Here is a 27,710-nt window from a genome sequence, read left to right as displayed (position 1 = left end):
CTGCACAGGAGTAACAGCCTCAACTATGTGTACAAGTGGGATTTGCACCTTTAACCTTGTGAAGCAGAGGTGGGAGTACTCATGAAAGACACTGCCTCTAGTGGTTATGTAATGATATTACACCACCATCATCAACCATGTTGTCTCTACATCAAAGTTGTCCCATCTTTGTTTTAGGGAACTACGGAGAGAGCGGGATGGAGGCTTTCAAGGAATTAGCAACGCAGGAGGGACTCTGTATCGCTCACTCGGGTAAAATCTACAGCAATGCTGGGGAGAAAACCTTTGACCGACTGCTGAGAAAATTAAGGGAGCGGCTGCCGAAGGCGAGAGTTGTCGTCTGCTTCTGCGAGGGCATGACGGTGAGAGGCCTGCTGATAGCAATGAGAAGACTTGGGGTGCTGGGAGAGTTTCTGCTGATTGGCAGGTAAGCAGGTTACTTCATGTGCTTCTGCTTTCACTGTGCCTTAGCATTATAAACCCCCTCTGTGGTCTGTGATAGAGCTATCATATATCCTCTCATTTTCATAGTGCCACGGTACTACTACCTACCTGCCTGATATTACTCTGCTGCAAGAATAATACACTGTATGTCATCCTGATGTTGTGTGATGGAAGCACAAAAGAGTTCTTGATTGTAGCAAAGTATTACGTAGTGTATCACCTTGGCAAAGTTTTCATGGTATTATGTACACTGCTGCTACAAGATCTTCTGCTCCTGAAAATATAGAACATTCTGCAAATCACTTTTGTCAGTGCACAGGGCTCCGAAATTCAGGGGCAACGCCAGTCCTCTTCTGATATTTCCCATCCATTTTCCAGTGACAGCATCATGCAAGAATCTTGTGATTGAGTTCAAACCCTAGTTAACAAAGGACATGAAATAAAGGCAAACTCTTTTTTTGTTGGGTTGCAAAATGTAAATGGTCTGACTTCACTCCTATAGTGAGAAGACTTGTTCCAGCATTTGCTAATAAGCTTCTACTGAGAGCTTTCTGTACACAGTCCCTACCTCTTCCAAACAGGGTTGAAAAGGTGACACTTGGGACTCCTGATTCATAAAACCTAAAATGGACGACAAAGGAGCTGATTAGTGGCTGGAAAGCAAAGTCATCTACTGTGTAATTGTCATTCATTGACAACAAGCTCAGATCCTGAAGATTAATGTTGTTAAATATTATTGGCAATACACAAAGTGCTTGTGGAGCTCAGTGAGTCAGGCAGCAATGGACAGTTGATGTTTTGCGTCAAGACCCTTTATCTGGGCTCAACCAGATGAAGGGTTTTGGCCTGAAGTACTGACTGTCCATTTCCCTCCAATAGACCTGCCGAGTGTCTCCAGCGCTTTGTGTGTTGCATTAGATTCCAACACCTGCAGTCTCACATACTTTCAAACGTTACTGGCGTTTGAGTTTGAGTTTTGACCACACAAGTTGGCTCCAGATCTTATTTCTGCCTTGGTCGATGAGCTGATTTCCAGAACTGAGGATGATTGTCTTTTAGATTGAGACAGCACTCAATGGAGTGTGACATCAAGATACATTGGAGCCACTGGCGATCAAGGAGAAAACAGTCCAATGGCTGAAGTCATACCGAACACAAAGAAAGATCATCTTAGTTCTCGGGAGCCAACCATATCAGCCCCAAGAAATCACTGCAAGTGTTCCTCAGATTATCCAGCCATCTTCAGCTACTTCATCAATGACCTTCCTTCCATCACAGTGTCAGAGTGGGGATGTTCATTCTTCAGTGTTCAATTCCATTCTCAATAATTCAGCAAGAGGAATTAACAGGACACATTCAGATGTAGGCTGATCACAAACCATACAAACTCTACCCATTTCCTCTTTTTGGTTGGTAGGACAGGCTCAAGGGGCTCAGTGGCCTACTCCTGCTCCTCATTTACATTATACTAGATTAGATTAGTTTATTATTATGTACACCAGGACGTATTGGCATTCCCTGTGCATGTGAAGCTGACAGTGTAAGCAGTATACATGGTAACAATAAATACAACAATGGGTGCAGAAAGAGCTCACAATATCAGAACGGTCCAGAGATTGTAGTGCATTCTGAAGCAGTGCAAAAAGAAATGCTGAAGTGACAATTGTGGATCATCTGAGAATAGCAGTGGCTCTACTAGTCGTGGCCTGTTTGTGCTGGGTACCCATTACACCTGTCTCATCAAAGATGATCTCAACAGATCTCCCTTGCATCATGCAGCATCTTTGGACAGTAATTACCTTGTGGGTTGTCCCTTCCCCTCTGAGAGAATGATCATCCTTCTCAGGTTCTGAATTTTCTGTAAGGCAGGCCGAAATCAGGGCTTACATCAACTTAGCCCTTCGAGGAGACAGCAGCCCACTTTCTACATAAGTGGCTGTAGCATCCATTGTAAACCCAACCTTTTTCCTTATAGAGCCACTGCTCTAAAAAAAAAATTAAATTCTATTAATTACCTTATTTCTACTAAAATATTCCAACTATCTTGCAGCCCTGAAAAGGCTCAGAAAGATGATGCTTCATTACCACACACCACAGAGCGTTGGAAAGTGCTGGCAGTTTATGGAACAATACTTAAAATGTAGGTTCTGTCCTAAAGTAAGAAGCACAGTGTAAATTTGAACAGGCAGCAATCAGGTATCTGATCCTAATCGACACTATAATATTTGCAGACACTGGTCAGTCAACACGGTCACTAGGGAGAACTTAAGAGTCACTTTTCAAAGTAAAGCCATAGTCTTACACTAAGGGTGGGGAGATGGGTTTCCTGTGCATGAGGACCTTCTGCTTAATACCTCAATCATAAGGCTTGAGTACCTCTGACAGTGAACTCTGCTGCACAGGAAGTATCATTCTGGAATACAGTCTCTTTGACAAGCCCTTACACCCAGCTACCAAATGGGCTGCAAACTAAATACACATTACATTATGTCTTGAAAAGTCCCAACACCGACTAGTCAACTACAGAAATCCCAAGCAGTCATCTGATTTGTTACCATGATAACCCTGGATATTACACTGAGTAGTAAATAGATCCTTAATAATCTGCATCACAAGCCGAAGTGACAAGGCTCTTATTTCAGTGGTTGGTAACTTGATGGAGAAGATCCTGAGAGGCAGGATTTATGAACATTTGGAGAGGCATAATATGATTAGGAATAGTCAGCATGGCTTTGTCAAAGGCAGGTCATGCCTTACGAGCCAGATTGAATTTTTTGAGGATGTGGCTAAGCACATTGATGAAGGAAGAGCAGTAGATGTAGTGTGTATGGATTTCAAAAAGACATTTGATAAGGTACGCCATGCAAGGCTTATTGAGAGGGTAAGGAGGCATGGGATCCAAGGGGACATTGCTTTGTGGATCCAGAACTGGCTTGCCCACAGAAATCAAAGAATGGTTATAGATGGGTCATATTCTGCATGGAGGTCAGTGACCAGTGGAGTGCCTCAGTGATCTGTTCTGGGACCCCAGCTCTTCGTGATTTTTATAAATGACCTGGGTGAGGAACTGCAGGGATAGGTTAGTAAATTTGCTGATGACACAATGGTTGGCGGTGTTGTGGATAGTGTGGAGAGCTGTCAGAGGTTACAGTGGGACATTGATAAGATGCAAAACTGGACTGAGAAGTGGCAGATGGAGTTCAACCCAGGTAAATGTGAGGTGGTTCATTTTGGTAGGTGCAATAAGATGGCAGAATATAGTATTAAGAGTAAGACTCTTGGCAGTGTGGAGGGTCAGAGGGACCTTGGGGTTCATGTCCATAGGACACTCAAAGCTGCTACGCAGGTTGACTCTGTGGTTAAGAAGGCATACGTTGTATTGGCCTTCATCAACTGTGGGATTAAGAGCCGAGAGGTAATGTTGCAGCTATATAGGACCCTGGTCAGACTCCACTTGGAGTACTGTGCTCAGTTCTGGTTGTCTCACTGCAGGAAGGATGTGGAAACCATAGAAAGAGCACAGAGGAGATTTACAAGGATGTTGCCTGGATTGGGGAGCATGTCTTATGAGAACAGGTTGAGTAAACTCGGCCTTTTCTCCTTGGAGCGACGGAGGATGAGAGGTGACCTGATAGAGGTGTATAAGATGATGAGAGGTATTGATCATGTCGATAGTCAGAGGCTTTTTCCCCAGGGCTGAAATGGCTAGCATGAGAGGTCACAGTTTTAAGGTGCTTGGAAGTAGGTACAGAGGTGATGTCAGGGGTAAGTTTTTTATGCAGAGAGTGGTGAGTGCGTGGTATGGGCTACTGGCGATGGTGGTGGAGGCGGAAACAATAGGGTATTTTAAGAAAACCCTGGATAGGTACATGGAGCTTAGAAAAATAGAAGGCTATGGGTAACCCTAGGTAACTTCTCAGGTTCGGACATATTTGGCACAGCTTTGTGGGCCGATGGGCCTGTATTGTGGTGTAGGTTTTCTATGGTTCTGTGTTTCTACGAGGTCAGCCTTCAGTCAACTTCTCAATGTCATTCAAGGTGCCACAAATCCACATATCCTCCTCACTGGCAGAAAGCAAAAGGGTCGAGAGGGGCTCAGATAAAATACTTACCATGGCCTGAAATTATTTGCCTGAACAATTGGTGGCACCTGGTTCAACTCTAAGCTGACAAAGCAAAAGCAAACTGAAGGAAGTGGGAAGATGTGGGAAAGGAGCAGAGGAATACAACTAACTAGAAAGCTCCTTCAACGTATCTGCTTCTCAGTGGCTGAGAATCATTTTATGTGCAGAGTGAAACCTTTAAAGACTTGTTGTAGATGCAAATCTGCTGAGATTCTGTGCAGATGCTACTGGCTAGAATGAGTCACCCAGGATAAATTTGTGAAATGAGTGGTCTTGCTGGGGCACTGCTGCTCAGAGATTTGCTAACACCAGGCGGTGGTGGGGAGGGGAAGTGAAGGGAAACTCCTTCCACCAGATGTTGACCTGCTCATGCCACTCAAGAACCTCCTCGGCCTGTGCCCAAGTACCTGAATGGGCAGTGGGATGCCAGCACAAGGAAAATGAAGGCTAGATTTACCAGTTGCCCCTGCTCTTCCCTGCAACTCCGACCAACTTAAAGCCAGTCTATAGTCGAAGAAGTAGCTCTTCCAGTTTGCACAATCCCATTATCACATGAGGTAATTGTCCACTCTGTCCTGTTTGTGAACAGTCCCTGCTTGTGTATCAATGTGCATAGGCACTCCCCACATTCATTGTTAAGGATGAAACCCCCTCAGATAAAGACCAGGATTGGTGTATGATAGGTTGATGGTCTACTGTGCTCTCCTATCAGGTTCTTTTCTCTTCAGCCCTTTGTTTTTTTCCACCCATTACCTTCCAGCTTCTCACATCAGTCCCTTCTACCAACGCTTGTCTCCACCTACCTACGGTACTTCCCCCTTCACCTGGACTCACCTATCACCTGCTAGCTTGTGCTCCTCTCCCTCCCCCACATTTTTGTTCTGACTTCTGCCCCCATCCTCTCCAGTCCCGACGAAGGGCCTCGGCTTGAAACGTCGACTGATTATTTCCCCTGCATCAATGTTGCCTGACCTCTAGCATTTTGTGTACATTGTTTCACAATTAGGAGCGCAAATCCTTGCACAAGGAGCTCTTTAAGCAGGCAGTCTCTTGAGCAAATGATAAACAATGGGTGCAACATGACTTAAGGGAATATCTCCTTCCCCCTCAAACCTGAAGAGAGTGGGCAAGCATCTACCACAACCCTCCCTAGGATCCTCACTGCCTGCTGAAGTGGAGATGAGAGATAGGGAAACCTACCCATTTTCAGCCTTACCTTTGGACAGCAACTCACACCTGTCCAGGGGTGTCCTACTTTCACAAGTTTCCCATCTTAAAAATGAGTAACTGGGAAACAGACATAAGGTTGGCATTCACTGCCCATCCCCAGTTGGCATCGAGAAGGTGACAATGTGTTACCTCTGCGATCTGTGTGGTGAAGAAGGCTTGAGGATATTGACCCAGCAGAGATGAAGAGGTGGTGATTCTATCTAAGTCTGAAGGGCTACATGTGCCAGAAAGCCACTTGAGGCTGATGATGGATGTTTTCACCTGAGACCCTCGTCTTTCCAGGCGGCAAAGGTCACAGTTTTCAGAGTGCATCACTGAGTCGTACAATGCAGCAACAGGCCCCTTAGCCCATCCTCGTCTTTCTGCACTGGGGCCGCCTGTTTCCATGCCCTGCCCGTCTGCATCGGTAGCCAGTGCACAGCGCTGGCGAGGAGCAATGGTGATGGGGGAAGCTACTTGTGATTTCAGTGTTACAGGTGCAGTGAGTCAGCTGTAACCCTTGACCTCGAATTGTGAGTGTCGTTAGATTTGCTCCACTTTTTTGCTCTGCAAGAAGGTGTCCTTAGCCTTCCACAGATATGCCACACAGCACAAAAGCTCTCATCAGCTGCCAGTACACTCATCCTTCCTCTGTGCAGTCAGCTTGTTTTTCATGTATGCTCTGCCTGTGCCTCTGTTTCTAATGTGGGCGAGTTCTGACAATTGTGCCTGATCTATTTAATTGGCTCTTCGTCGTTTTAAGCAGTTCGAAGTCTTTCCAGTGATGTGAGCTGCTCAGCGGGTGTGTTTGATTTGCTTTGTTGTGGGAGATAGCCGCAGATTCATTGAGCTGTACCATGCTCCTGCTTATTCCCAAGCAGATTCATTCAGAATGTTAAACCAGCATGCTATGAAATGATGGCCTATTTTTGTGTATAATATAGGTCAGGCCTGGCGGTGAACCTTTCCTCTGCAGGCCTTTTGAACAGAATTAAATTCTGGTTTAGTTATTCACATATCTTTCCTTTTCCTGAAGTGAAAATTCTGCAAAAGGTCGGTTGTCATTGATTTACAGAGCTGGAAGACGAACGAACATATGAAAATGGGAACTGGAGTGAGTTACCTACCCCCTCAAGCCTAACCCACCATTCAATCTGATCATGGCTGGGGTGCCAGTACCCCAGAAACCAAAATTAACAATTTATTCATTATTAAATGCCAATAATCCAGCCTTAACACCCTCTGTGATAAAGAATTCCTGCCATTCATCACCCACATTGAGAAGGGATCCCAACACATCACCATTTTTAAATGGCATGTCTCCTATCACATTCCTTCCTCTTCAGCCCTTTATCTTTCCCACCTCCCCAACCAACCTACCTTCCCCTCAAATGTTTTCACTTAGCACCTTCTAGCTTATACTCCTCCCCCACCCCCCACCATTCTTACTCTTCCCCTTTCATTTCCGATCCTGAAGAAGGGGACTCGGACCAAAACAACAACTCTTTATTCCTCTCCATTGATGTTGCTTGACCTGCAGACTTTCTCTAACCACAAACAAGAGAAGCTCTTCAGATACTGGAAATCCAAGCATCTGTAGATGCTGGAAGTCCTGCCAAAGGATCTCGCCTGAAACGTCGACTGTACTCTTTTCCATAGATGCTGCCTGGCCTGCTGAGTTCCTCCAGCACCTTGTGTGTGCTGCTTAGAGTTTCTCCAGCCATTTGTGTGTGTTCCCCAGTCTTATACTGTGTTCCCTCCTTCAAGGTTCCCCCATTAGTGGACACACCTCAACATCTACACATGGTCTCAATGAGGATCTCATATTTTTCAATGATATCACCCCATATTTTCCTAAATTCTAAAGAACATTGATATGCAGTCTCTTTGTTCCATTGTGCTGTCATCAAGTACCCATTTACATTAACCCTACACAAATCTCACTTTATCCAGAACAATACTCACAAAAAAACTGGAGGAACTCAGTAGGTCAGGCAGCATCTCTGGAGAGGAATGAACGTTATGAGCTGAGACCCTTCGTTGGCAGTCACTTTATCCCACGCACATGTCCCATCTGTCGCCCCAGATTCTATCACTGACTTACACACTAGAGACAATTTGCAATGGCCAATTAACTTGCCAACCCAGTTTGTGTTGGAATAAAAATTGGCGCAGTGTGCCCGTCAGGTGTATAAGCAGCAGCTGGCAGCATCATCTTCACCAGATGGTATGGGTTCCAATCCCACTCCAGAGACAATTGCAGAATGGCGCTCCCTTGAATGAGACGTTGAACTGAGATCCCATTCAGTTGGATATGGAGGATCCCATGGCACCATTTCAAAGCAGGGTCCTGGCCTGAAAGTACTCCACCAGCCACACTGCCCATTTTGTTTTCTTCAGCCATGGGATCTTGCTGTGCCCAATGCTGGCCGCAGCAGTGATTGGTGTTTGAAAGCATTTGGTTGGATTTGAAGCCCTTTGGGACGTCTGGGGGTGGTGGGAGATGCAACTTACTTGCAAGCCTTGCTCGGGATTTGCTCCAATCAGATTCTCAGGCTCAGGATCAAGATAGGCAATCCGATGCAGTAGCAAGGGACACAGAAGTTTCAGTGCCCGTGGGATTGTTGTTGGGAATGGACCTTCTATCTCAGCTGGGTTAGGAGGATTCCAGTGGAGGTTTACTACTGATTTTGTCAGAGTCATCCTCAGCCACTCAGTGCCTTTCCCCCTTGCACTGGCTTCAGATATCCAGCCGGCCTTCCTGCCTACTGCTTCACCTGTTCACACCAGCTCGATTCCTTCCTGTAACACTGCGCCATCTCCTTTCCAGCTGTGGTAACAACTGATTGGATTGGAGCCCAGCTTCTGCTCAAGTCAAGTCAACTTTTATTGTCATTTTGACCATAACTGCTGGTACAGTACACAGTAAAAATGAGACAACGTTTTTCAGGACCATGGTGTTACATGACACAGTACAAAAACTAGACTGAACTACGTAATAAAAAAAAACACAGAGAAAGCTACACTAGACTACAGACCTATACTGGACTGCATAAAGTGCACAAAAACAGTGCAGGCATTACAATAAACAATATCAGGACAGTAGGGCAAGGTGTCAGTCCAGGCTTCGGGTATTGAGGAGTCTGATAGCTTGGGGGAAGAAACTGTTATGTAGTCTGGTTGTGAGAGCCCGAGCACTTCGGAGCCTTTTCCCAGACGGCAGGAGGGAGAAGAGATTGTATGAGGGGTGCTGTTTCCTTTGCGGATGCAGCGTGTAGTGTAAATGTCCATGATGGCGGGAAGAGAGACCCCAATGATCTTCTCAGCTGACCTCACTATCCGCTGCAGGGTCTTGCAATCCGAGATGGTGCAGTTTCTGAACCAGGCAGTGCTCTGCTGCTGAATCCAGCATTGTGGAGCTGAGAGGCTAGGCAAATGTTTCATCTGGAATCCTTGGGTTTACACCAGTTGTGATGAACTGTGTGGTGGATCACTAACATGAAAATAAAAGGCTTAGAGTCATAGAATCATAAAGCACTGCAGCACAGAAACAGACCATTCAGCCCATCCAGTGCATGCCAACCTGTTATTCTGCTTAGTCCTTTGACCTACACCTAGAACATAGCCCTCCACACCCCTCTGATCTCTGTACTTATCCAAATTCCTCTTAACTGTTGAACATTAACATTCACCACTTCTGCTGGCAGCTCGTTCCACACCCTCACCACCCCTTAGCAAATATATTTTTCCCTTTAGTGTCATTATTATCAACATTATTAATTAAATTACCTCAGGAGAATGTGTTATTAATTTTTAAAGTGATTTCAGAATTTTACATCTTCTTCAGCAGGTTAGAAGTATCTCTGATCATCAGAGATGTTTTAAAATCATTAGAAAGGCCTTTGACAGGACAAAATGACAAACAGCGGTTGGGGGAGTGGAAATGAGGTTCTTGAGATCTGCCACCTGACGGCTGGAGGTGGAACACTGCACCTCAGAGACAAGCTCAATTGGACATGAGAGGTGGTGAAAGACTGGCAGAGTGCTGGGAATCACAGGGGGGCTGTGGTGAAGTCAAATCACTGGCCAGTTCAGTCATAATGTTACACAGGCGTGGTGGTGGACGAACCCAAGTACAGAACACAGGCATGAAGGCAGAGTCAGAAGGCCTTATTAACGTAGCGAGTGTGGAGTCGATATCCAGGAGCAATGCTAGACTTAGAACTGGCAGTCCTAAGAACCACAAAACAAGGTTACTCACGCCGAAGTCACCCAACGAGCTGGCAACTCCTTGTTGTGGTCACAAGTTTTTATCTGCATTTGCTCATGGAAAGCAGGTGTTTGTAGTTAGTGGAACCTGGGAATGATTGGAAACTAAACAAGGGGATTGAGGCCCAATTCCTGAGGTAAATAGCAAGGTGGGGGATTGCCAGAAGAGACCATGACACATAATCAGGCCCATTAGCTCTTGGATTCTTGATTAACACTGAAACAGAAATGACTTCAATGGCAGAGGTTTGGGATTGAACCCACATGAAGATCAGACTGAAAAAGGGTGGACGGTGCTGTCTAAAAGCACTGCTGTATCAAGTTCAAGATCATTGCCATTCAACCATATAGCTAAATGAAACTGGGACCAAGGTGCAACGAACAGTGCATATATGACCTACAGCATGTAAAATAATATTAACACAAAAATATCAACAGCTAATAAAAATATTTTGTATTTGTACGAGTTGACATCTAGGGCACATACATCATATAGTTAAATATACAACAATATAATGCTACTGGCGCTGTCATAAATAATGTGTAGAATGTGTAATGTTGTAGAAGGTTGTCTCAAAGTCCCACAGCCTGCAGGAAGAGGCTGTTACCCTGCCTGTACTGTGGTAACTTCTGCCTGACGGTAGGAGGTTAAAGGGATTGTGGGATGGATGGGAGAGGTCCTTGACAATGTCCAGGGCTCTGAGGCCTCGTATATTGGACGGGTTATACTTCTGTCAATCTGACTGTTTTGTGACTTTTTTCCTGTCCCAAGTTAATGGGTCTGTTAGAAAAAAAAATCAGAAAATTTGCAAATCATGGTGAAGTTTAAATTGCTCACATCAGAACTGGTTGCTGTATGTCCTGTAGGTTGAATGGTTATTTTATACTTTTACAGGGTGTCACTGACTATGGTCGATCCATATTCTCTTTAGATCTGGACCAAGTCCCATTGTACAGTCTAACAAGCATACAGCTGCTCACGGGGTCCTTACATAGCGTGTGCAGTAACGCATTCAGAATATAATGTGTTTTGTAAAACCGTTACAGTTGCTTCGTGTAAGAGGTGGATTCCGTGGAATGCAGAACTATTGCACCTTTCATGGTTCATGATATGTCAGAGCACATCAAATACATTCCAATAGTGCTCAACAGATTTAATGTTGGAACCAAACCATCATGGACCAGAACCTGGTAATGTGCCGAGCTCTCTGGAATACAAATTAAATCCACCACCTTCTGCATCCAAGGCAACGACATGACAACTGAGCCATAGCTTCGATTTGGGAAAGGCATTGCAGTTTAAAGAAGCCATTCTGCCAAGTGTTTCTATCCGGAGAAATGTGACTTCCCTTCTGAGTTTGAGCCCAGAATGGTCGTTCAATCTTGCGAAAATTGTGACAGTATCTTGATTCTTGTTGCACATCACTTTGAGTAGAATTAAATTGCCTGTAAATTTAGATCTTCATCTGAGGAGTTGTGCTAATATCTATTATATGGTATTTATATGTGTTACTAAGTGATGTGGGAGTACAATTGCAGAACATAATTTATTTGGCTGTTCGTGCTTCTGTAGCATCAAATAAGGATGTTAATTGAATCAAATGTGCAGATATCAGAGCAAGGTGAACAGATATTAACCCTTTTCTTAACATACACTCAGTGGCCACTTTATTAAGTACACCTACTCCTTAGTTCATATATCTAATCAGCCAATCGATTGGTAATAACTCAATGCATAAAAGCATGCAGACATGGTCAAGAGATTTAATTGTTGTTCAGACTAAATATTAGAATGGGGAAAAATGTGATCTAAGTGACTTTGACAATCCTTACATTGTTGGTGCCAGACAGGGTGGTTTGAGTATCTCAGAAACTGCTGATCTCCTGGAATTTACACCTACAATCATCTCTAGAGTTTACAGAGAATGACGCAAAAATAAGTATCATCCAGTGAGTGGCAGTTCTACGGGCAAAAACAGCTTGTTAATGTCAGAGGAGAATGGAGAGACAAGTTCAAGCTGACAGGAAGGTGACAGCATCTCAAGTAACCACGTACAACACAATGAACCTTGAAGTGATGGGCTCCAGCAGCAGAAGACCAAGACATTCACTCAGTGGCAACTTTACAGTATGGGAGGTACCTAATAAAGTGGCCTCTGTGTGAGCATCAGCAAAGGGTCATACACCACAGAGTTTTACAGCTGAATAATTTTCTCACTGAGTTTCACCAATGATCCACACTCATTGTTTCAGTTCTAATTCACCAACTAGTGGAAACAATCCTTCCACACTTAGATTTCGCATTTAGTTTAAAATCTTTTAAACGTATGTTTTTGGGTGGGAAAGGCGTAAAATCCAGTAAATTGCAACTATCCTCTTTCCCACCATCCATGAATTTCCTGACAGAAACCCTTACATTCCCAATCCAGGAGCAGTTTTAGAGTTTGCCACACAATGACTGTGGACTTTGAGCTGGGCACGAGCTGACCTCGCTCCCCCACAGTCCCACAATAAAGCTGGACTGAACCTGTGCAGTGATCCCAGTGTAAATTCATTGAAAAAAGCCAGTTCAATGTTCATGAATAGGGTCCAACCAGCGACACGGCCTTCCTCAATATAAGAAGCACCAGCCAAAGGTTTACAGCAAGCTCCAACCACAAAATAAGTTGTTAAATCACGTCGGCTAGCTTAACCGGATGTCAAAACTATCAATATCTCTAAACATCCAAAACCTAATAAAAAGTAAAATTATTAGAAGAAGTTAAATTTTATTTTATGAAACATCAATACAATAAAAAATTTAAAATAAATTTCACAGTATTCTCCCACATAGGATACCGGTGGAGTGCTTCAGGGATCTGTTCTGGGACCCCTACTCTTCATGATTTTTATAGGTAACCTGGATGAGGAAGTGGAGGGATGGGTTAGTAAATTTGCTGATGACACAAAGGTTGGGGATGTTGTGGATAATGTGGAGGGCTGTCAGAGGTTACAGCAGGACATTGATAGGATGCAAAACTGGGCTGAGCAGTGGCAGATGAGTTCAACCCAAATAAGTGTGAGGTGGTTCATTTTGGTAGGTCAAATATGATGGCAGAATATAATATTAATAGTAAGACTCTTGGCAGTGTGGAGGATCAGAGGGTTCTTGGGGTCCAAGTCCATAGGACACTCAAAGCTGCTGAGCAGGTTGACTCTGTGGTTAAGAAGGAATACAGTGTATTGGCCTTCATCAACTGTGGGATTAAGAGCCAAGAGGTAATGTTGCAGCTATATAGGACCCTGGTCAGACCCCACTTGGAGTACTGTGCTCAGTTCTGGTCGCCTCACTACAGGAAGGATGTGGCAACCATAGAAAGGGTGCAGAGGAGATTTTCAAGGTTGTTGCCTGGATTGCCTTATTAGAATAGGTTGAGTGAACTTGGAGCGATGGAGGATGAGAGGTGACCTGATATGGTGTATAAGGTGATGAAAGGCATTAATCGTGTGGATAGTCAGAGACTTTTTCCCAGGGCTGAAATGGCTAACATGAGAGGTCACAGTTTTAAGGTGCTTGGAAGCAGGTACAGAGGAGATGTCAGGGGTAAGTTTTTTTTATGCAGAGAGTGGGGAGTGCATAGAATGGGCTGCCGGTGACAGTGGTGGAGGTGGATATGATAGGGTCTGTAGTGCTGGATAGGTACACGGAGCATAGAAAAATAGCGGGCTATGGGTAACCCTAGCAATTTCTAAGGTAGGGACATGTTCAGCACAGCTTTGTGGACTGAAGGGCCTGTATTGTGCTGTAGGTTTTCTATGTTTCTCAAATCAATAAGGAGAAACCACTGCACCAAAACTAACCTGGCACTAGCCTCTTGAGCAGATGCTCATTACAAGTCATGTTTTCATGCTAATGAAAGGAGGCCACTTGGCCCATCAAGCCTATGCTAGTTTTCAGAGAAATGCTATTCTATCTCCCATTGTAAGTTCTCTGTATAATCCACAACCCCACCACTCCCGTACCAAATTTCTTACCTCCTACCTGCACACCAGGGTCAATCAAGTGACTTGTCCGCAGATCTTTAGGATGTGGGAAATGGAGCACCCGGGGAAACCCACACAGAAGGGGAGGTGCAGACTCCATACAGTCAGCACCAAAGGCCTGGATTGAACCTGGTCACTGAAGTTGTGAGACAGTGACTCTTAGCTGCTACTTGGTGCTGCCCTTTTGCCCCAATTGCAGGGATAAGCTGCAAATATTTCTCCATCAGTAGTCTGAGTGAAGCACTTTAAAAACTAAAGTGAACATCACATAATTCCTGGTTGATTTCAGTCGTCATAAGTTTGATGAGAAGAGATATAATGGCACAAGATATAAGAAATAATGACAAAAGTGAATTAGGCAGATTGTGTGTAGGAGTAAACTGCACACGAGTGCCATGGGTCATTGCCTTTACCCTTTGCCAATGATTCCAAGTACTTCTCAGCTACTGTCTCAAGCAGCAGTGCAGAATCATAGAAATGAGGCCCTTCATCCTATCAACTCAATGCTGGCCCTGTGCAAAGTGCAATGCATGTCATCCCAGCCCACTACAGAACCCTGATTATTTCTTTTACATTCAAGTACTTATCCAGTTCCCTTTTGAATGTCACACTGAGATTGCTCCCAGTAATGCATTCCTGATCTGAATTGCTCCCTGCTTCCAGAAGTTTCCTTTCGTGTCACCTTTGTAGATCACCTTCACTCTGGTCCTTGTCCAATGGGAGCAGCCCCTCTATATTTAATCTGTCCAGTCCCCTCATGAGCTTCAGCAGCACCGGACCCAGTACACGACACCCAACAGACTCACAGGGGGAAGTGTCACCTCACCTGGAAGGACTGTTTGGGGCCCTGAATGATAGTGAGGGAGGAGGTGTGCCTTGACCTTGCTGAGGCCAGGTGACAACTCTCAGACACTTCCTCTTACTTACCCCTCAAACAGGACCTCACTAAGGAGCACCAGGTCATAGTCTCCCACAACAGCACTGACTTTATCAACTCTGGGGATCTCCCATCCACTGCCACTAACCTCATAGTTCCCTTACCCTGCACCTCCCGTTTCACTTATCAATTACTACCTTGCACTTCTTTCTCGCCTCCTCTCACTTTCTTACTGTGGCTTCTCATCTTTTTCTCCAGTCCTGATGATGGGTCTTGGCCCAAAAACTGTTTACTCTTTTCCATCGATGCTGCCTGGCCTTCTGAGTTCCTCCAGCATTTTATGTGTGTTGCTTGGATTTCCAGCATCTGCAGATTCTCTCTTGTTTGAGAAAGAAACCAACTTGGGCTTCTATGAATCCTCATTTGGGTGTCTTACAACGGACTTGCTGGCTCAGCAGGACGGACACAGGAAGGGTGTATTCTTCATCAGAGGAATGAAGGGTCAGAAGGGAAGAGTGAGCTCTACTCAGAAAGTGATTAATCTGTGGAACCCACTACTCCGGAGACCTGCGGACTCTGACTCATTGAGTTCATTTGAAACAGGGGTCAGTAGATTTTTGAGTATGTGGTGAAGTTAGGGATTTGCGAAAGGGCAGAGAAGTGAAACTGAGGTAGAGTTCAGCCGTGATCCTGGGTAATGATGGAACAAGACCTGACAACTGGATGAGCCGTGCCTGCTTCCAGTTCCGATGGTCTTCAATATTGAATTATAATTTTCCATTGTTGGATGATATTGTACACAAATTCTAATTACTTAACTATCCACCTGCAAAGACTTATTGTGTTAAGTATGCTTGTTCTTATTTATTCTTGAAAAGCATGCTATGTGACAAGCTTGCCAGTTATTGCCTTTCACTAATTGTGCCTGAGGGTGCGGAGAATGGGTTGACTGCTGTGACCAGTGAGGCACGGCTAGGACTGGTGCTTGGCCTCCACCTACTCATGACAGTAACAATGATCTGGCTCGGGGAACCAAAAGCTACATGTCCGCATTAGCCAAAAAAAAACTATTCAGCATATAAGCTTTCAAAATGAAAAGGCAATTTTGTCTGAAGTTAGAGACACAATCGGATGCATGACTGCTGTGACAGGATTTATAGGCCATTACTTCCTATGAAGCAAAACCTAACAGCATAAGTGACAGTGATGCTTCACTCTCCAATGAGATCGGCGCCTTTTATACAGGCATCGAAAGGGAGACTAACCCTACCCTGTGCAAATCTGTTGACCCCGTGATCTCTGTCTCAGAGGCCAACACCAGAACTTCCTTCGAGAAGGTGAACTTCTGCAGGTGTCAGGCCCCAACGGCATACCTGACAAGGCACTGAAAATCTGTGCCGACCAGCTGGCTAGAGTGTTCAAGCACTCACCGCTGCGATCCGAGCTTCCCACCTGCTTCAGGAGGGCAGCCAGCATACTGATGGCCGTGAAGAACAGGCCGAGCTGCCTCAACCACAAACGCCCTGTAGCACTCACGCCGACTGTGATGAATTACTCTGAAAGGTTGGCTAAAGTTCGAAATAACTCCTGAGGAAAAAACGTGGACCCACTGCAATTTGCTGATGGACAACAAGAGGTTTTCTGCAGGCATGATCTCACTGGCTCTCTGCTTGGCTATAGATCACTTGGAAAACCGTAATCCATACCTTAGGCTACGGCTTATCAATTACAGCTGGGCATTCAACACCATCGTCCCCTCAGGACTAATCAACACTGGAACTGGAATCGGTTATTGTTGTTAAAGGTACTGAGATCCAATGAAAGGTTGTGTTTTGCATATTGTTCAGCAGATCACTTCAGTGTTGACAGAGTGCAGAGTGCAGTGCAACAGCTACAAAGATAGTGTAGCAGGTAAACGCTAAGCTACAAGATCATAATGAGACAGATACTGAGGTCTAGACAACCTTGTTGCACTAGCATGCTTCAAAGCTTGGGCTGTTACATGAGCGAGGCAGTGGACAAACCCAAGTGCCAAACACAGGCGCGGAGGCAGAGTCTGGAGGCATTCTTGATGTAGCAAGTGTGGAATCGGTATCCAGGAGCAATGCTAGACTTAGAACTGGCAGCCCTAAGAACCATGAAACAAGGTTATTCACACCAGAGTCAAACAACGAACTGGCAGCTCCTTGTTGTGATCACAGGGTCTTTATCCAGCATTTGCTGATGGAAAGCAGGTGTGTGTAGTTAGTGGAACCTGGGAATGATTCGAAACTAAACAAGGGGATTGAGGCCCAATTCCTGGGGTAAATAGCCAGGTGGGGGATTGCCAGAAGGGACCATGACATGGGTCTCTGTACTTCATTCTGTAAATGGATCCTCAAATTCCTTATTAGGTGGCCACAGTAAATATGGATCAGTAACAACTTATCCTCCCTGCTGGCAGTGCAGCCCAATGACTTATGCTTAGTCCACTGCTCTTCTCTCTCAACATTCGTGAGTCTGTGGCTAGGCACAGCTTAAGTACCATCTAGAAATTTGCTTGACACCATTGCTGTTGGCAGAATCTCAGATGATAATAAGAAGGGGTACAGGAAAGAGATGGGCTGGTTGAGTGATGACACTACAACAACCTCACACTCAATGTCAGCAAGACCAAGATAAAGGAACCCTTGGGAGGCAGAAATCATAATATGAGAAAATTCACTCTGCAGTTTGAAAGAAAGAAACTAAAACCAGGTGCATCAGTATTAACAGTTAAGTTAATTACAGAGGCATGAGACAGGAAATGGCCAAAAGTTATTGGAAAGAGACACTAGAATGGAAGATGGTAGAGCAGCAGTGACTGAAGTAATTTGAAGGGTGCAGGAAGAAGAGGAGGAGCAGGTAGTGTTGAGGAAGAAGGTGGTCTGCAGAAGGACTCGGACAGATTAGGAGAATGGGCAAAGAAGTGGCAGATGGAATACAGCATAGGGAAGTGTATGGTTGTTTACTTTGGTAGAAGGAATAATGCTGTAGGCTATTTCTAAAAAGGGCGTGAATTCAGAATTCATTTTTGCAAAGGGACTTGGGAGTTCTAGTGCAGGATTCCCTAAAGGTTAACTTGCAGGCTGAGTCGGTAGCAAGGAAGGCGAATGAAATGTCAGCATTCATTTTGAGAAGACTACAATATGAAAGAAAGAATAGGATGCTAAGGATTTATAAGGCATTGGTCAGATCAAATTTGGAGTATTGTGAGCAGTTTTGGGCTCTATATATAAAGGATGTGCTGGCATTGGAGAGGGTCCAGAAAAGCTTTACAAGAATGATCCCAGGAAAGAAAGGGTTAACTTATGAGGAGCATTTGATGGCCCTGGGCCTGTATTCACTGGAGTTTAGAAGAATAAGGGGAGGGGGAGTGATATTAATTAAAAGTGCCTAAATTTTGAAAGCCCTAGTTAGAGTGGAGGTGGAGAGGATGTTTTTAATAATGGGTGAGTCTAGAACCAGAGGTCACAGGCTCAGAATAGAAGGATGTTGCTTTAGAACAGAGCTGAGGAGGAATTTCTTCAGCCAGGTGATGAATCTGTGGAATTCATTGCCGCAGACAAATATAACCAGGTCACTGGGTATATTTAAAATGGAATTTGGTATGTTCTTGATTAGTAAGAACATCAAAGGTTATAGGGAGAAGACAGGAGAATGGGGTTCAGAGCAAGAATGAATCACCCATGACTGTATGACGGAGCAGGCTCAATGGACCGAATGGCCTATTGTTGCTGCCATGCCTTATGATCTTATGGAGCTGATCACAGACTTCAGGAAGGGGAAGGCAAGAGAACACACATCAGTCCTCATTGAGAGGTCAGCAGTAGAAGGTGAGCAGCTTCAAGTTCCTAGTCATCAACATGTCAGATGATCTATCCTGGGCCCAACACATTGAGTAAGCGATGAAGAAGGCACACAAGCGTCACTGCTTCATTAGGAGTTTGAGGAGATTTTGTGTGTCACCAAACACTCTTGCAGTTCCTACAGATGCCCACCGGAGAGCATTCTGACTGGTTACATCACAACCTGGCATGGTGGCTCCAATGAACAGGATAGCAAGTGGCTGAAAGTGTTGTAGACTCATTAGCTCCATCATGGGCACAAACCTCCTGACCACTGAGGACATCTTCAAGGGGCAGTGCCTCAGAAAGGTGGCATCCATCGTTAAAGACCTTCATCATCCGCACATGCCTTCTCCTCATTACTGTCATCAGCGAAGATGCCTGAAGACCCACACTCAAAATTCTAGGGGAGCAGCTTCTGAACTGACCGTGAACCTATGAACACTGCCTCTCTGTTTTATTTATTTATTTATTGTAACTTTTAGCAATTTTGTGTCTTGTTTTGTGTAGCTGCCATAAAACAATCTATTTCATAACATATTTCAATGATAATAAACCTGATTCTGATTCATTTGCAATATTAACCAATGAGTCCCACAAGTACTTAAAATAATCTATGACAACGTCATCTATTCTTCTCCAGCACCGTTGACTGAAAACACTGAATAATCTGTGGATTATTACAGCGAATCCTTGGCAGAAATTGTTGTACTTATGCATTAGCGTCGAGATCCCAAAGTTGTCCATGGTTACCTGGGGAATGTTGGCATTGCCACTGTCGAGTCTGGGCCATGAGGATAACTGATCAAGGGCTGTCTTAAACATATGGGGTTTGTGGAGTTTTATAAAGGAGAAAGCCAGGAAGGACTAGAGGGAATTAAAGATATAGGGGACATATTGGTGAAGGTTTGGCTATTAATCAGGGTCATGCTAGAGTCCAGAAGTAGAAGATGAAAGACAGTGTGGAGGCAAACTCCATAGATGCTGTAAATCTCAGGTAAATATAGAAAACACCAGGAATACTCAAGGAAATCAGGCAGCATCTGTGGAGCAGGAAGCACAGTTGACATTTTCGGTCAGAGGTTCTTTATTAGAACTGGAAACAGAGTTCTGATGAACTCACATCTTTGATTCTTTCTATGCAGATGGTCTTGACCTGCTGAGTGATTCCAGCTCTCTTCAGATTAGAGACCTCATAGGTCTGGGGGAGAAAGTCCCAATGGGATGTGAAGAGAAGGAAGGGAATTTTCAAATGGAGGCTTTCTGTTACCGGGAGTTAATGGAGGACAGTGTGCACTGAGGCAAAGGTGAATGGAATGTATGAGTTCAGATCCTAAATACCAAGAAGAGGATACCATCATTCATGCATTAGTACCCAGATTATTGGTTGCAGTACTATTAACACCAGAGAGAATTATGGAGAAAATGCAGGCAGGAGATGCCTCTTTATGTGCCTCTGAACGAGACGTCTCTCTGCTTTGACCCTATCAACCACAGAGCCCATACTCAGAAGTACAGCTGAGGCTTTAGACTGCTTGATACAGACAAGTGAGCTGGTCGAGAACTGTCATTGTGCAATGGGGACAGCAGGCAGTCGGACTGACCTTTAGTGAGATTACAGGTGATTTCTCGTTTCACCCCATGCACTGCCTTGGTCCCAGGGCCTCTGAGGATGTCAGCCAGGGTTCAACACAGAAACAGACCCTCCCATTGAATCCAGAGCAACTATCGAGCACCTATCGACCACAAATTGAACCCCTGTTCACTGGCACTGTGAGGAAGCAGCTCCGCTAGCTGTATCACTGAAAAAAATCATTCAAATGAACTGTACTTTATACAAGGGAAATATAGTTAATGTTTCCTTTCACAGATGCCGCCTAATCTGTGTAGTTTCTCCAGAATTTTCTCTTTCCTTCATTTCAGATTTCTAACACCTGTAAAGCTCGTTTTTATATTTTAACTTTACAAGACTGGATACAACACAGATATAGGCTGAGGTGTGCGACTGAATGAAACGTTGCTGATTAAGGAACGGGCGTGAGGTGGAAGAGCAGGATGAATGAATCTGTATCAAAATTGGCAAGAGAGGGTGTGGGGAAGAACCCTGAGTAGACCCAGAATGAAAGGCTGGCACAGCCTATGTGACTGGTGGATTTGGAAAGGGCTCAGCTTGGAGCCAAGAAGGAAGAATCTTTATTTTGCAGCCAAAAGAAAAATTAAAAGTAAAACTTCACAGCGCCGCGAGCAGGAAAACAAGTGCTGGAAGGGTCTGCCTCCTTGTTCTGGAAAAACCAAGCCGTGAGCTTCATAGTCAAATCTTCAACGTAAACAGTTAGTTAGCTCAGTGGGCTTTAAGATGACATTAGTTGTTACAATGTTTAGGGGGGCTTTGAATTTAGCTGTAATGGTGATACAACTCCAGAGGCCCAGGTTGAATCCTGACCTCTGGTGCTGCCTGTGTGTGGAGTTTCCTATCATCCACTCCACCAGCACAATGGTGCAGTGGTGTAGCAGTGGCACAGGCTCAACGCTGACCCCTCTGTGGAGTTGGCACTAACTGCCAGTGGCACAGGCTCAACGCTGACCCCTCTGTGGAGTTGGCACTAACTGCCAGTGACACAGGCTCAACGCTGACCCCTCTGTGGAGTTGGCACTAACTGCCAGTGACACAGGCTCAACGCTGACCCCTCTGTGGAGTTGGCACTAACTGCCAGTGGCACAGGCTCAACGCTGACCCCTCTGTGGAGTTGGCACTAACTGCCAGTGGCACAGGCTCAACGCTGACCCCTCTGTGGAGTTGGCACTAACTGCCAGTGGCACAGGCTCAACGCTGACCCCTCTGTGGAGTTGGCACTAACTGCCAGTGACACAGGCTCAACGCTGACCCCTCTGTGGAGTTGGCACTAACTGCCAGTGGCACAGGCTCAACGCTGACCCCTCTGTGGAGTTGGCACTAACTACCAGTGGCACAGGCTCAACGCTGACCCCTCTGTGGAGTTGGCACTAACTGCCAGTGGCACAGGCTCAACGCTGACCTCTCTGTGAAGCTGGCACTAACTGCCAGTGGTATGGGCTCAACGCTGACCTCTCTGTGGAGTTGGCACTAACTGCCAGTGGCACAGGCTCAACGCTGGCCTCTCTGTGGAGTTGGCACTAACTGCCAGTGGCACAGGCTCAACGCTGACCTCTCTGTGAAGCTGGCACTAGCTGCCAGTGGCACAGGCTCAACGCGGACCCCTCTGTGGAGTTGGCACTAACCGCCAGTGGCAGAGGCTCAATGCTGGCCTCTCTGTGGAGTTGGCACTAACCGCCAGTGGCACAGGCTCAACACTGGCCTCTCTGTGGAGTTGGCACTAACCGCCAGTGGCACAGGCTCAACACTGGCCTCTCTGTGGAGTTGGCACTAACTGCCAGTGGCACAGGCTCAACGCTGACCCCTCTGTGGAGTTGGCACTAACCGCCAGTGGCAGAGGCTCAATGCTGGCCTCTCTGTGGAGTTGGCACTAACCGCCAGTGGCAGAGGCTCAATGCTGGCCTCTCTGTGGAGTTGGCACTAACTGCCAGTGGCACAGGCTCAACGCTGGCCTCTCTGTGAAGCTGGCACTAACCGCCAGTGGCAGAGGCTCAATGCTGGCCTCTCTGTGAAGCTGGCACTAACCGCCAGTGGCACAGGCTCAACGCTGGCCTTTCTGTGAAGCTGGCACTAACTGCCAGTGGCACAGGCTCAATGCTGGCCTCTCTGTGGAGTTGGCACTAACTGCCAGTGGCACAGACCCAACGCTGACCCCTCTGTGGAGTTGGCACTAGCTGCCAGTGGCACAGGCTCAACGCTGACCTCTCTGTGGAGTTGGCACTAGCTGCCAGAGGCACAGGCTCAACGCTGACCTCTCTGTGGAGTTGGCACTAACTGCCAGAGGCACAGGCTCAACGCTGACCCCTCTGTGGAGTTGGCACTAGCTGCCAGTGGCACAGACTCAACGCTGACCTCTCTGTGAAGCTGGCACTAACTGCCAGTGGCACAGGCTCAACGCTGACCTCTCTGTGGAGTTGGCACTAACTGCCAGTGGCACAGGCTCAATGCTGGCCTCTCTGTGGAGTTGGCACTAGCTGCCAGTGGCACAGTTTCAATGCTGACCTCTCTGTGAAGCTGGCACTAGCTGCCAGTGGCACAGTTTCAATGCTGACCTCTCTGTGAAGCTGGCACTAGCTGCCAGTGGCACAGTTTCAATGCTGACCTCTCTGTGAAGCTGGGACTAGCTGCCAGTGGCACAGGCTCAACGCTGACCTCTCTGTGAAGCTGGCACTAACTGCCAGTGGTATGGGCTCAATGCTGACCTCTCTGTGGAGTTGGCACTAGCTGCCAGTGGCATAGGCTCTGCTGACCTCTCTGTGAAGCTGGCACTAACTGCCAGTGGTATGGGCTCAATGCTGACCTCTCTGTGAAGCTGGCACTAACTGCCAGTGGTATGGGCTCAATGCTGACCTCTCTGTGGAGTTGGCACTAACTGCCAGTGACACAGGCTCAACGCTGACCTCTCTGTGAAGCTGGCACTAACTGCCAGTGGTATGGGCTCAATGCTGACCTCTCTGTGAAGCTGGCACTAGCTGCCGGTGGTATGGGCTCAATGCTGACCTCTCTGTGGAGTTGGCACTAACTGCCAGTGACACAGGCTCAATGCTGACCTCTCTGTGAAGCTGGCACTAACTGCCAGTGGTATGGGCTCAATGCTGACCTCTCTGTGGAGTTGGCACTAACTGCCAGTGACACAGGCTCAACGCTGACCTCTCTGTGAAGCTGGCACTAACTGCCAGTGGTATGGGCTCAATGCTGACCTCTCTGTGAAGCTGGCACTAACTGCCAGTGGTATGGGCTCAATGCTGACCTCTCTGTGAAGCTGGCACTAACTGCCAGTGGTATGGGCTCAATGCTGACCTCTCTGTGGAGTTGGCACTAACTGCCAGTGGTATGGGCTCAATGCTGACCTCTCTGTGAAGCTGGCACTAACTGCCAGTGACACAGGCTCAACGCTGGCCTCTCTGTGGAGTTGGCAGTCCTGACCACTTGGTTTTCTCCTGGGTGCTTCTCAAGGCATTAAGGGAAACTGGGAAGTTGGACGGTTAGAGACTATTTTTGCTTGGTCGTGGTCTAAAATCTGTAGACAGGCCTCCGGGAGTGTCTTTGGGAAACAATTCCAGAGTTTGCCATCTCCCTTAGGACATAAGAAATAGAAACAGGTTTAAGCCCATCCCTACAAGCCTGTTGTGTCACTGAGCCTCAGGGTCCTACCTTCCTTACGTGCTCTTCCAAATCCCCTAATCCCCTTAGAACAGAGTCATGAAGCAGTACAGCTCCGAAACAAGCCCCTCAACCCGTCCTGACCATGCCAAGCTGTTATTCTGTCTTGTCCCATCGTCCCGCACCTGGATCATAACCCTCCATACCCCTCCCATCCACGTACTTCTCTAAATTTCTCTTAAACGTAGAAATCAATTCTGCACCCACAACTTCTGCTGGCAGCTCACTGCACACTTTCCCTGCTCTATGAGTGAAAAACTTCCCCCTCAGCTTTCCTTATTAAACGTGATAGACTTTAGGAATTTAAAAATCTATCACATGCTACATCAGTGATCCACTAACATGAAACTCTAACCCTAAAACTCAGCCATTTGCTGAAACATCACTATTCATCTGACCCATCTGTTGCCCAGCCTTCTACATCTCAACATGGCCCCCAAACTCCAATGAAGACACGATCATTTCCTAGCCCTCTAATCCCAGTAGTCATTCATAACTTCCTCTTCTATACTCACCTGTTGTGTTAAATCAGTAGTTACTTATAACTCTGGGAGTGATGCATTGTCATGAACCGGGATATTGTGAGATTTGAGGGAAAAAGTGCTCATTGATTTAGGCGACAGATCAACCAGGGGTTTCATCAAATGGTGGAAAAGTCTCAGCCCCTGACTAAGTCATATTGTGAAATTAGCACCCCACAGCCTTCACCTCTCAGACAGCAAGACCTGCTCACAATTTATCAGACATGTTAGCTGTCATTTGTCTGTCGTGGACAATTTCCAGTATCAACTGTTTCCATTTCAGACTTCCTCTCTTTACAATGCTTGTCTTTGACAATGAAAAATTGTTGCTTGAGTGCATCACAATATTTCTAAATTATATTTTAAGGCAAAAAGCATTCTGGCTTTCACAGAATTAAAAGTGGAATAGAACTCAATGAAAGAGCCGGGGAAGTTTCAATAACTATCCTGAACCACATACGCACAGAAAGAAACTCTTGTATATTGGAGTACAAGAACTCCCTTTGCCAGTCCTCCCCTAAAAAAAAGAGGAAAAAGACTCATCCCAGGAGGCTACATGGATGAAAGAGGTACAAGTACGTGAGGAGGGTGATAAGGAAGGCCATAGGGGTAGAACCTCGAAACAAGTCGTTCTCATGGGCTGTATTATAGAAACCCTAATAGCCAAAGTAAAGTTCAAAGTAAAGTTTATTATCAGAGTACATTCATGTTAACACATACAACCCTGAGATTTTTTTCCTGCAGGCATACTTAGCAAATCTATAGAATAGTAACTGTAAACAGGATCAATGAACAGAACAATAAACTGTTCAAAGGGTCAAAGCTTCATCTTAATGTCGGAGAAATGTATACAACATCCATCCTGGAATGGTTTCTCTTCGCAACCATCTACGAAAACAGAGGAGTGTCCCAAAGAATGAACGACAGCTAACTGTTAGAACCCCAAAGAACCCCCCCCCCCCCCCCAGCTCCCCTCCCTCCTGCGCGGAAGTGGCAGCGAGCAACAACCCCCCTCCCCCCACCGGCAAAAATAAAGTGCACCCGCTACCAACACAGCAATAGCAAAGACACAGACTTGTACTTACATTGTTCACCCGATAATTCGACATGCTGCAGGCTCTCTCTCTGCTAATAAGGGAGAAAGAGGTGACTCCATTCCATTTTCCAGCGAGAGGGGAGACAAAACAAACAACTCGCTGGTTTATGATGTTAAAAGTCCGTTACGTCGCTCTTTTCGAGCTCTGTGCCTGGAGACTCCCCCAGTGACACACGGATCTCCCATGGTGACGCCGACTCTTGATTCGCCCATCTCCAGTTACTCGAGATCCTAGGCTTCTGAAGCTGTGCCAATAATCTTAGGCCGAGACTTTTGCATGCTGAATAGCAGCCGATTGTGGAACCCCGAGAGCTGGTCCCATTCCCGTAAAGAACCGTAGTCAGTGTGTAACTCCAGGCCAGGGTCTTCAAAAGAACCCTGAATGGGAAAAATAGAGATATTAAAGATGGAAATAGGAATGTTTTCGAAGATACAAGCAAAGGAGTCGCCGTTGGGCACCATAACTACTTAGCTCTGCCTCTCCTGTGTAAATGCAGATAACAAATAAATAGCAATAAATGACGAGCATGAAATAACAAGATAAAAAAGTCCTTAAGTGAATGCAGTAATCCCCTTTTCTTCAAGAGCCTGATGGCTGAGAGGTAGTAATTGTTCTTGAACCTGGTGGTGCGAGTACTTTCTACCTGATGGCAGCAACGAGAAAAGAGCACGGCCTGGGTGGTGAGGATCTTTGATGATGGATGCTGATTTTCCACAGCTACATTTCATGCAGATGTGCTCAATGGTTGGGAGGATTTTACCCATGATGTACTGGGCCGAATCCATTACCTTTTGTAGGACTTTCCACTCAAAGGCATTAGTGCTCCCATACCAGGCGGTAAAGCAGCCAGTCAGGACACTTCCCACCACACTTCTGTAGAAGTTTGCCAAGGTATTCGATGACATCCGCACACCCCTGAAGAAGCAGAGGCACTGTCGTGCTTTCTTTGCAATTATATTTATATGATGGGTCCAGGTCAGGTCCTCTGAGATAGTGACACCCAGGAATTTAAAGTTACTGAACCTCTGAGGCTTTAAGGTGCTTGGAAGTAGGTACAGAGGAGATATCAGGGGTGAGTTTTTTACACAAAGAATGGTGAGTGCATGGAATGAGCTGCCAGCGATGGTGGTGGAGGCGGATACAATAGGGTCTTTTAAAAGACTCCTGGACAGGTATATGGAACTCAGAAAAATAAAGGTTATGGATAACCCTAGGTAATTTCTCAGGTAAGGACATGTTAGGCACAGCTTTGTAGGCCGAAGGGCCTGTATTGTGCTTAGGTTTTCTACGTTTCTATGATTACTGGCTTGTGGACCTCTGGTTTCCCTTTCCTGAAGTCTACAATCAGTTCCTTGCTCTTATTGACATTGAGTGAGAGGTTGTTGTTATTACACCACTCAGCCAAGTTTTCAGTCTCCCTCCTGTTTGCTGCTTCATCTCCACCTTTGATACAGCCCAAAACGGCGGAGTCATCAGCAAACTTGTAAACGGTGTTAGAGCTGTATTTAGTCACACAGCCACAGGTGTAAGGCAATTAGAGCGGGGGGAGGGGCTAAGCACACATCCCTGGAGTGCTCCTGCGCTGATTGAGATTGTGGAGGAGATGTTTTTGCCAATCTGAACTGACTGGGGCCTACAAATGAGGAAATCCAGGATCCAATTGCACAAGGGGGTATTGAGGCCCTGGTCTTGGAGTTTACTATTTAGTTTAGAGGGGATGATGGTGTTAAATGCCGAGCTGTAATCGATAAAGAGCATCCTGATGTATCCATCTTTGCTGCCCAGATATGAAGAGCCAATGAGATGGCACCTGCTGTAGACCTGTTGCTTCAGGAGGCGAATTGGAGCTGATCCAAGTCACCATTCAGTAAGGAGCTGATAAGCCTCAACACCAGCCTCTCAAAACAAACTCTTCATCACTGTGGATGTAAGTGCCACTGGGTGATGGGCATTGAGACAGGCTACCATGTTTTTCTTGGGTGAT

General features: G+C 45.9%; 1 protein-coding gene across 1 annotated transcript in view; it reads left to right on the top strand.

The window, feature by feature from the left end:
• LOC132402400 (metabotropic glutamate receptor 1-like) overlaps positions 1 to 27,710 on the top strand; it is a 246,385-nt gene that overhangs the window by 28,090 nt on the left and 190,585 nt on the right. Inside the window, exon 2 of the mRNA XM_059985257.1 lies at positions 178 to 427. Within this exon, the coding sequence (XP_059841240.1) occupies positions 178 to 427 (250 nt within the window). The remainder of the gene's footprint in view (positions 1 to 177; positions 428 to 27,710) is intronic.

This window comes from Hypanus sabinus, chromosome 12 (assembly GCF_030144855.1).
Source record: "Hypanus sabinus isolate sHypSab1 chromosome 12, sHypSab1.hap1, whole genome shotgun sequence".
In the NCBI taxonomy this organism is placed as follows: Eukaryota; Metazoa; Chordata; class Chondrichthyes; order Myliobatiformes; family Dasyatidae; genus Hypanus; species Hypanus sabinus.
The sequence above is the reverse complement of the archived record's forward strand: the minus strand, read 5'-3'. Positions and strand labels throughout refer to the sequence as shown.